Below are 11,273 nucleotides of genomic sequence, written 5' to 3'. Positions count from 1 at the left end.
ACAAGCCAAGTAGTACAGGAGTCCCCTGGGTCCATCTCCCTCTCTAACAGATTTTCTACTTTGGATACTTCTGGGGGAGATGGTTATCAGGGGAATGCAGCAAGAGCCGAATTTGTGGTACCATGAGTGGCTCAGCTACAAAGTGGGGAGGGGGAAAGAGTGGGAGAGCAATAGTGATATCATAAGGGGAACAGATAGATGATCCTTCAGTCACAGACGTGACACCAGGATGGTAGGTTGCTTCCCTGGTGCCAGGGTCAAGGATGTTACTGAGCGGCTGCAGGACATCCTGAAAGGAGAGGGTGAACAGCCAGAAGTCGTGGTCCATATCAGTACCAATGACATAGGTAAAAAGAGGTCCTGAAAGCAGAATATAGAGAGCTAGGAAATAAATTAAAAAGCAGAACATCAAAAGGTAGTAATCTCAGGATTACTACCAGTATCATGTGCTAGCGAGATCAGGAATAGGAGGATAGACCAGATGAGTGCGTGGCTGGAGAGATGGTGCAGGAGGGAGGGTTTTAGATTCCTGAAGCATTGGGACTGATTCTGGGGAAGATGGGCCGTGTACAAGCTGGACGAGTTGCACCCAGCAGGACCGGGGCCAATATCCTTGCAGGGGCATTCGCTAGTACTGTGTTGGAGGGTTTCAACTAGAGTGGCAGGGGTTGGGAATCTGAGCGGGGAGACATGAGAGAAGGAAACAAAGATAGAAATGAAAGGCAAAAAAAGTAGAAAGCAAAAGTGTAAGGCAGACGAAACTAGGGTTAGCAGCAAATAGGGCCATAGTAAAAAAAAAGTATAAAAATGTTAATAAGACAAGTCTAAAGGCATTGTATCTGAATGCACAGAGCATTTGTAAAAAAAGTAGATGAATTAACAGTGCAAATAGATGTAAATGGGCACAATGTGATTTTGATTGTGGAGGCATGTCTGCAGAGTGACCAAGGCTGGAATTGAATGTCCAAGGGTATTCAATATTTAGGAAGGATTGACAAAAAGGAAAAGGAGGCGGGGTGGTATTGTTAGCTAAGGATGAAATCAGTGCAATCGTGAGAAACAATATTCACTCAGAAAATCTAGATGGAGAGTCAGTCTGGGTAGAACTAAGAGCAACAAGGGGCGGAAAATATTAGTGGGTGTTGTCCATAGGCCTCCAAACAGCAGTGGTAAGGTAGGGGACTGCATTAAACAGGAAATTAGAGATGCAAGAAGGGTACTACAGTAATCCTGGGTGGTTTTAATTTGCATATGGACAGAGCAAAACAAATTAGAAGTAATACTTTGGTGGATGAATTCCTGGTATGTGTGCGAGATGATTTTTTAGACCGGTATGTCCAGGAACCAACTAGGAAACAGGTTATCTTAGATTTAGTATTGTGCAATGAGAAGGGGTTAATTAATAATCTTGTTGTGCAGGGTCCTTCAGGGAACAGTGACCATAACAAGATAAATTCTTCATTAGGATGGAAAGTGAACTAGTCCAATCTGAAACTTGGGTCCTAAATCTAAACAAAGGAAACTACAAAGGTATGAAGGGTGAGTTGGCTATGATAGATTTGGGAACTTCATTAAAAGGCATGATAGTGGATAGGCAATGGCTAATATTTAAGGAATGAATATATGCACTGCAACAGTTACACATTCCTTTCTGGTGCAAAAAAACAGGAAAAGTGGCCCAACCATGGCTAACAAAATAAATTGGGGATAATATTAAATCCAAAGAAGAGTCATATAAAGTTGCTAGGAAAATAAGCAAACCTGAGGATATGGAGCAGTTTAGAATTCAGTAAAGGAGGGCCAAGAGATTGATTAAGAGGGGAAATATAGTGCATGAGAGTAAACTTGCAAGGAACATAAGAATGGACTGCAAAAGCTTCAAAAGTATGTAAAAATAAAAAGATTAGTGAAGACAAATGTAGGTCCCTTACAGTCCAAAATAGGATAATTTATAAGAGAGGACAAGGAAATGGAAGAGCAATTAAACAACTACTTTAGTTCTGACTTTATGGAAGACGACACAAATAACTTCCCAGAAATACGAGGGAACCAAGGGTCTAGTGAGAAAGAGGAATTGAAGGGAATTAGTATTAGTAAAACAATAGTGCTGGAGAAATTAATGGGACTGAAAGCTGATAAATCCCCAGGGCCTGATAATCTACATCCCAGGGTGAAAATGGAGGTGGCCATTGAAATAACGGATGTGTTGGTTGTCATCTTCCAGAATTCAGTAGATTCTGGAACAGTACTGTTAGATTGTAGGGCGGAAAATGTAAAAAAGGAAGGTGGGAAAAAAAAGGAATTACAGACCGGTTAGCCTAACATCAATAGTAGCGAAAATACTAGAGCCTATTATAAAGGACGTGATAACAGGATGCTTAGAAAATATCAACAGGATTAGACAAAGTCAGCATGAATTTATGAAAGGGAAATCATGTTTGACAAACCTACTGGAGTTTTTTGAGGATGGAACTAGCAGAATAGATGGGGGAGAACCAGTGGATGCAGTGTACTTAGATTTTCAGGTAGCTTTTGATAAAGTTCCACATAAGGGGTTAGTGTGTAAAGTAAAGCACATGGGTTGGGGGTAACATATTGGCATGGATTGAGAATTGGTTAGACAGGAAACAGAGTAGGAATAAATGAGTCTTTTTTTGGAGTGGCAGGTGGTGACCAGTGGGATACTGCATGGATCAGTGCTTGGGTCCCAGCTAGTCACAATATATATTAATGATTTGGATGAGGGAACCAAATGTGAATGTAAAGTTTGCCAACAAAAGAAAACTAGGTGGAAATGTGAGTGGTGACAAGGATGTTAAGAGGCTTCAAGGTGATTTAGACAAGTTGAGTGAGTGGGCAAATACATGACAGATGCAGTATAATGTGAATAAGTGTGAAGTTATCCACTTTGGTAGGAAGAACAGAATGGTAGAGTATCATTTAAATAGTGAGAGATTGGGAAATGTTGATGTGCAAAGGGCTCTGGGTGTCCTTGTACACCAGTCACTGAAAGCAAACATGCAGGTGCAGCAAGCAGTTAAGAAGGCAAATTGTATGTTGGCATTTATTGCAAGAGGAACCTGTGGAATTCTGTACCACAGAAGGCTGTGGAGGCCAAGTCACTGAATATACTTAAGAAGGTAATAGATAGATTTCTCGACTCTAGAGGCGTCAAGGTGCATGGGGAGAGAGCAGGAGTATGGCATTGAGATAGAGGATGAGCCATGATAGAGACATTCAGCTGGCAAGCAATCTATCAAATGGAATCCTCCAATGAGCTCTCTTGCTCCATTTAAAACATTTGTGGCCATTACTGCATTGATTCCAGGCCTACTGTTAACTTTCACTGGAGTCTCAGGCAGCAGAGAAAACATGGTGCACAGAAAGGAAATGTGCCATGAACCTGTGCCTCATCACATTGGCCCTAGTGGTCGCAATGGAAGAAAAAACAAAATTTTGTCAGGGTGACAGTTTTAGGTCTTGCCACCTGATTTTCTGCACTGTTTCCAATATTATCCTGACTTATTTTGGGATGTTAGGAGGAAAATCAAGGCCAATATATTTACTCTTCCAAAGTGCACATTCCATATAAATAAGACATCAAAACTGAGGTTTCAAAGGCCTTTATCACATTTTCACCTAACTTTATGTTCATGACACCGTAAACATTATTCTTAATCAAACATTTTGTTCAGCTTTCCAAAGGAAACTCATTGTATCTGTGGCTTGAAAATTCCAGTTGTGTTATCCAGTAGCCTTTGAACGCCATCAAATCTAACTATTGATCCCCTGTAAGTCAATCGGTATTTTATTTGTGGAATAAAATCAGACATTAGTGATTTGGGAGATTTTTTCCTTTATTACCACTCCAACTTCAATTTATCTCTTCTGCCGCTCTCCTAGCAGCTCCTGTTGGGACATCTGCTGGCCTACACTGCAGGACCACCAAATGAAGCTGCAGGTTTGGTCTGGGACAGCATTTGGAATGGCCCCACATGATAAATGAAGAGGGATTAGGATAGGCATTCCATCTCTCCAATCAGGTCCCTACCTAGCTCTTACTTCCTGAAGAGTTGTTTCTTCACAAAGGCCTTCAATGGGAGATGCATTGAAGCATTTTGGGGCTCTTATGCCTCAATAAATTAATTCTAGTGCTGCACTGGCAGTCCAACACTTCTTGGATACCCTTGATAGCCATTGCTGATTCCCACTTGTTGTTGGGATACCCCTAAGGGCCTGTCATGAAAGTAAAATGACCTCTAGCCCAAGAAACTGAGTGAACATCATGGCAGATTCAGGTCTGCAGCCAAAAGTCCTACCCTGACTCTGTAGGTATGAAATCAAGAAAACTTTGCCCTAAGGATCGGTTCTATTTTGGCCCAGATCAAAACAAACAAGTCATTAGATGGCAAACATATATTTATTTACTGGTGTGTCATTCCATTTGGTTTCTATGATAAAAGAGTGGTTGTTAGTCCTGTAATGTGTAAGTTTCAGTTCATTGGAGACTTGGACTTTTTATGGGTACTGCCTTTTTGCTGTGAATGTTAAATAGGTATGATGGGAAAAAGTCGTTATAATACTGAAAAAGTACTAGTCTAATCTTGGTTTATTTTAATAAGTGCAAGTCAGTTAACAGGAGTGCAGACAAAAAAGAACTTGGACCTTCAGTTTGTTATTGGTAACATTAAGATGCAAATCAAGATTTTTAAAAAATGTACCCTGGTACATTGTACTATTTGAGGCCAACAACCCTCATGTAATAGCAATATTGATAGACGAGATAACTTTGCTACTCACCTCATTTTACATCCTGGACCGAGAAGCTCATAATTACATATTCCATATTTTAGATGAGGACGTCCTTTGATGGAAAAATGCTCACAATGCAGAAATTATATGGAGAAAATTCTTATATTTATTTTAGCCAATCTGTAATATAGGTTCTTATTGGAATGCAAAACCAAATAACTAGACCAATTTTTCTGGTCAGTGACACAACAAACCAGAAATATGGGTGCAAACCTGGAATACCGCTTCACCGATTCCATAGCGTTGTCCCCTAGATTCCGGTAGTATATTTATCTGGATTTCACATGGCTGCACCAGAATGTGGTTTGCAATGAGTCTGATTGTTTTCGCTGACAAGGTCACAATGATCTGAGACCTGATTTCCTGGTTTAGCAAAATTCACAGGTCATCTACAGACTACTCACATGCAAACAGGATTTTAAGGAAGAGCAAATATTGTTTTGAGTGCTTTTAGGCCCAAGAGACCAACAATTTGAAGGGAGAGGTAATTTATTGTTAGATTTATTACTTCTTTTTTTTGTTATTCCTACCATTAATTATGTTGCATCCAGCAGACTTCAATTTATTGTTTTCAGTGGCTAACCAACGTACTCAATTTTCTCATTGGATGCCAGGGAGCAGCAGGTCCACGCCCTTAACTTTGACAGACATGTAGGCTTCCCCACAGGTCCAGGGAAACACATGAGACTCATATCTTAACCAGAGTACCTGTGGAGAACATCATTGAGATTCTGAATCCGAGGTTTAAGTGCATAGATTGTTCCAGGGTAACTAGGATTTTTATAGCATAATATTTCAAAAGATAGTGGAAGCCAGCTGGCTGACCAGGAAGATGCCAGTTCTGAAAAAGTGGAAATGTTGAAGTGGAAACAACTCTGGAAAGGCCCCAAAGCACGCAGGCAGCAACAGGAAATGATATTGAGAAGCATGATAGCGTGATGGTTTTGCAACTGGACTAGTATTCCAGACGTCTTAGTAAGCAATCCAGCAATATGAGTTCAAATTTGAATTAGTTATTTTTAAATGGAAATAACATGGCAATAAAAGTGATTGATTGTGAAGCTGTCAGGTTGTTGTGAAAAACCAAATAGTTACTGATATCTTTCCAAAAATAGATCTACCCTACACGTGGTACCAGTCCCCCACAAATGTGGTTGCCTCTTAACTATTCTTTGAAGTGGCCTAGCAAGTCACTCAGTTTTATTAAACTATCCAGCACCGTGTCAATGATATCCACATCTTGAGAATGATGTATATATTAATACAGAAACCACATTCTGGATACTGTCCCCTAAAGCTATTATACAATCTAACAATCTAATTTAATCGCTTCATCTTGGCCTGCCTCTATAATTGGAGAGTCTTTAGACATCTAGAAAAACAAATTCTCACTTCAAGCAAAACACCATCCTGAAAACCTCAGTCTTTTAACAATGAATTGAATTTAAACATGCTATGGATTAATGTTACATCTTGTCTGTATCTAACTCTTCCTGAGTCTTTCCTCTTCCAAATAGCCTGCCTAATAGCCTGTGTTTTCAGCTCAGTAAATTATGTGGTGTTTTCAGGCTGATCATCAGTAAATGAGGGAAAAGGCTGGCTACTGTGTAACTGGAACAATCTGGAGGAATTACACTAATATTTGTTAACTATTTCCATATTCTCCTTTTACTGGGCTCATGCTTTTTGATGTCCGAGGGTTGTTAGACCTCAGGCTGGGTGTGTTGATGAGCAATGAGAACACAATTTCCCTCACATTTTGAGCCAAATCCCTTATGACCATCTCCATGGAGGAGGTTACAGAGTAGATGATGGCCTGTATTACAGCAGTATGAGAATTTAGGAGGAAATCTGAGCTGGATTTAGTGCTGGTGGGTCTGAGTATTGTGGGGGTAGGGGCTCAAAACCGTTTTAGCGGACAGCAGGTCCTGGGGCTGCATTTTGTCAGCTGTCACTAGGGTGGGCAACATGCCAAGAGTTGCCAGTTAATCAGAGGGTCAGCAGCTCAGCAACCTCACCACCCAGGAGTGGTGACCACTGCAGGGGCTACATCTGGAGAAAGAGGGCGTAGGCCACGGTGAGATGGTGGGTTGGACCTCACAATAGGTCACAATATCCATCTTCTGCCCTATTCTTGTGGGTACAAGACCAGGGTAAAACCAGGGTATTTATGAAGAGTGGCTCACTTCCTAATCCCTAAAAGGCTCTCTACCACTTGCAAGGCTAAAGAGTGTGAGTTATTCTCTGGTCTAGTTGCCGTATCTCTTTTCCTGTAAAGTCACTAACTTTAGCTTGTTAATGAAGCCAATTGGTATGTTTTTGGGTTTTTATACTAGATACTTTCTTTGGATGCACGCCACTGATTACTCCGTTAAGCAGGTCTCATGTCTTTTATGGTCCAGGGTCTGCCTTTGCCTGCCAATATCTAGGTAAATATTTTGCAACCCAGGGTCAAAAAGACTGTACACCAGGTTATCTGTTACAGTAATTACAAATGATTATTCTCAAGATGCCAACAACACTGATCTGCAATATAAAATTGATCCTTAAATGCTGAATTACTACCACCGAGCCTCTTAACTTTGGACAATAATTTCCTCGGAGCTGCTCCAGCTCCACTGATGTAACATAGCCACGCAAAAATTATGTTTTGGTGAACTTGTGATGCATTGGGAGCAGCTTTGAGAAAATTCCTGGCATTTGTATTCTTATGGTCTCAGGTTGACTGCTAGTTGGGAAAAGTCAGCCTCAAATATACCATTCAAACTCCTTTGAGCTACAAAAACAAAGGACAATAAGCTGTATTGCTCGTAAACATTGTGAGATACAGTATGTGAAATCCACTACACTAATTTCTACTTGGAAACTATCCTGTTTCTTGAAACAATAATTCTTTCAGCCAGGAGTGGCTTGAGTTGGCATTGGAGCAGGCTAAAAATTGACAGCAAAACCAAAGGAAGAATTAATTTTCAATTCAACAGAGTGGAGTTCACTAGCAGTTCCTAGTAACTTGTTTTAGAACATATCTTTCAACATAAATAAGACATCTTGACATACTTGATGATGGAACATGTTATCACAAAACATAACTGGAAAAAGCAGGGAAATTATGAGAAAGATGCTCAAAGGTTGATCAGTATCCTGACTGATATGTTAAATACCCCATCCCAAAAGATGATGATATAGAATCTTTCACCAGTCTTACCACTGATGTTACTCATTTATCAAAAATAGGATATATGCTTTTGAAATTCTATAGCCTTGGGAAAGCTGCCATGGAACAATTTATTGACTTGCTGAATGCAAAAGGTATCAGTTTCTTTGATTATTTACCCAAGATCAAATTGGAGGTTTGTGATAATATTACAATCAATACAACAATGCTTTGCAGCAAGGGTGCTCCTAGAATATCAATTATTCCTTCTTGGCTAGGGTATATAAACCTGTAGACTGTATTTATATGTTCTCCTCATACAATTTTCATATGCCTGTTTGGATGGAGAGTAATAGACGTAAGTGGCTTTATGATAGTTAGAAATCTTCCATATCTGATATAACAACAGTCATTCCTTTTGAATGTGAGGGCTACTTTCAGGTGTTAAGCAACCAAAACATTTTTTGAACTTGTTGAACATAAAAATTGCAGTGCAGAATGAAACTGTCCAGCCCAATGCACTTATGTCAGTGATAGCTCCTTAACTGGAACTACCAAATATATCACAGCATCACAGTTCCATTAAGTAACCAAGCATGCAAGAAAAAATGTTTTGTCAAATATGGTCCATCAAGCTGGTAAATGCCCTACGAAGGCAGAATTTTAGACCACAAGCTTGGAGTTCAATTTTCATGGTCCACATATATCCAAATTATGGATAATATAAATAATCCCAACAATAAAACAAGTATTACAGTTTTCATTTAGAACAGCTGAGCAGCAGAAGTATTCCCCATCTTAAAAGCTTGTGAATGGTTATGGTTTTCTTAATAGTTTTATGGTTACAACCATCCCCTAGGAGCACTAGGTTACTATGTATTTAAGCACATGCATAAAGAAATTTGACTTCCATGGTTCCAGGGAATTAATTTGAAAAACATTTATGATCAGAAATTTGGATCAATGCAACTTTAATATCAACATACTCAGTGTGAAGAACAATAGATAACTAAACTATTTGCTATTTGTGTGCTCAAACTTTTAATCTAAGATTTTTTAAATAATGCAGACTTTATTAGAAATACACCCACTTAATTCTTGTGTGTAAGTGATTCAGCAGTCATAACTTTAATTAATTAAATATATACAATCTTCTATACTGATGTATATTGTTGTTGAGCCTAATTTTCATGTCACATATTAATTGTACAAAAAGTACAAACTGTAACTGATCAAAAATCACTGGAATCACTTCAGAACAATTGATGGGATGCATTTTTTTTTAGAAATTACAGTGGCGAGTGTCGATAAATAGTGTGGTCAAGATTAATCAAGTTCCATTCTGATGTGGAGCCATACCATATGCAAGTGTGGGTCACAAATTCATTAGCACCAATTTTTGGGCACATGAGTTGCAATTTGTGGTGTGTGGACACCTGTCCAGATGGAGGTGGGTAAGACATTAAATTAATCTGCACACCTCATCTGAATGATTGTTGCGCAAGTTCCGGTGCCCCCAACATTGGTCCCCCCATCTGAACATTGCTGGCAAGCTCTGCACTTAGCAGGAGGCACTGGCAGAATAGCTACGCACCCTGTGACATGGGCAGCCTGTTTTTCTTAAAGACTGGCTGCCTCTTGAAGGGCAGATGGGGAAAAAAGACTGCTGCAATGGAAATTCTACAAACAGAACACCAGGACACACAGAAGGATTGAGATTGAGGGATGGCACGTTGGAGGCATTAGTGGTGCAGAGAGGGGAGGAGAAGAGACACAAGGTCCAGCAGGGGGGCAGAAGACTCTCAAAGCTTACCTGTCAAAGGGAGTGGAAGCAGATGGTGAAGAAGGCCAACTCCTATAGTTTGAATCCGAGCTCCTGGCAGCAGTGCCACACGAGGTCTGACTTCACATGGGTGGTCAATGTCGGTGAGTGCATCTTCACATGACATCACCGACCTGCCACAATACTAGTCTCTCATGCTACTTAAGGTACCACATCCCAAACACTCACCCAGCAGCATGCCCTGGCACTCAGGACTTACAAATAACATCCAGATACTTCACCTGTCAATGCTGCCAGCCTCACACTCACCCGTCACTAACTTTGCATACCTTCTGCTATTCAGCTATGCCAGGCACATCACCCAATCACAGTGCTACACAGATAATGACATTCTGTCATCTCTCCTGAAGGACAAGGTGGAACAGAATAGAAAGGAACAGGGAAGAGCTGGCAGAGGACAAGGACACCTGTGTCTCCTTATCTCTACAGAGGAGGTGGTTTTTTGTATTAGGGTACTGGCTGTAAGGAGCACTGAGGATGACAACAGGTTCCTTCCTGACTCCCAGCACACACACATTCTGCCATTTGGCATAATGAACAAGTTGCAGATGGTGTGACCATGAACCTCTTGCTTCCCACCTGAGCCCTTCTCTCACAAGACACTTCCCTTCCTGAGTTCCTGCTTTCAGTTTGTCAATCAACTACTTTCAACAAAAGCACTGGAATAATGTCATCATTGATGATTCCATTTGAAAAGCATTGTTAAAGGCTCTCAGATCAGTGGAGTTTATTCTTATCGAGCAATAGAAGGTTTACTCATCTGGCTTTGAGGTGAGGTTTCATTCTTGGACCTCAACTGTACTTTTCTTAGCTGGTACATTGGCTTTCAATATCAGATAAAAGCAGATAGCTCAACTGGTGTACATCTCTACATCCAGCCTTGCAGCGATTCAACCCATGGAAGCCTACCTATATAATTCTGGCAGCAGAACAACATCAGAGACATGCAGATCTAGAGCAGCTTTAGGATACTACAGTCAAACCTTATTATAATAGGCTTATGAGGTTTAGTATACATTTCTGCTCATAATGGTTCATTTAATTCAGCTTTATGTTCATTTTTTGCATCATAATAGAGATTTCTTTGAAAATGTATGTCAGATCATTCTTGCCTATACCTTCCAATATGATCTCCAAATGAAAACAAATTTGACACAGGTACATGAAAAATCACAAACTTCAACTAAATATTCCTGTTAATTCCATTTAGAAAAAATATGTTCAATTTCTATTTACTACTTATAGCAATAATCTTTCAACATTATCATTATTACATTAAAATTAATTAATCTGATTTACTTTCTTCAATTTTATTTTCATACATTCAAACATTGGCCTTTATGGGAATGATTTGATTCTAGGAGGATTCGTCCTTGTAATGTGACTTATGTCTCTTCATTGTCAAAAGAATGTCCTATAAAAAAAAATAAGTGTTGAATTAATTCAATTTTTCACATACTTAAA

The 11,273-nt window shown here is 39.7% G+C and overlaps 1 protein-coding gene across 2 annotated transcripts in view; it reads right to left on the bottom strand.

Moving 5' to 3' along the window:
* Nucleotides 1-8,780: 8,780 nt before the first annotated feature.
* Nucleotides 8,781-11,273, bottom strand: part of ush1c (Usher syndrome 1C) — a 279,860-nt gene continuing 277,367 nt past the window's right edge. For both annotated transcript variants that reach the window (XM_078549127.1, XM_078549128.1), the window contains one exon: nt 8,781-11,223. In XM_078549127.1, coding sequence (XP_078405253.1) covers nt 11,211-11,223 — 13 coding nt within the window. In that variant the 3' untranslated portion in view covers nt 8,781-11,210. The remainder of the gene's footprint in view (nt 11,224-11,273) is intronic.

This window comes from Cetorhinus maximus, chromosome 9 (assembly GCF_964194155.1).
Source record: "Cetorhinus maximus chromosome 9, sCetMax3.hap1.1, whole genome shotgun sequence".
NCBI lineage: Eukaryota > Metazoa > Chordata > Chondrichthyes > Lamniformes > Cetorhinidae > Cetorhinus > Cetorhinus maximus.
The sequence above is the reverse complement of the archived record's forward strand: the minus strand, read 5'-3'. Positions and strand labels throughout refer to the sequence as shown.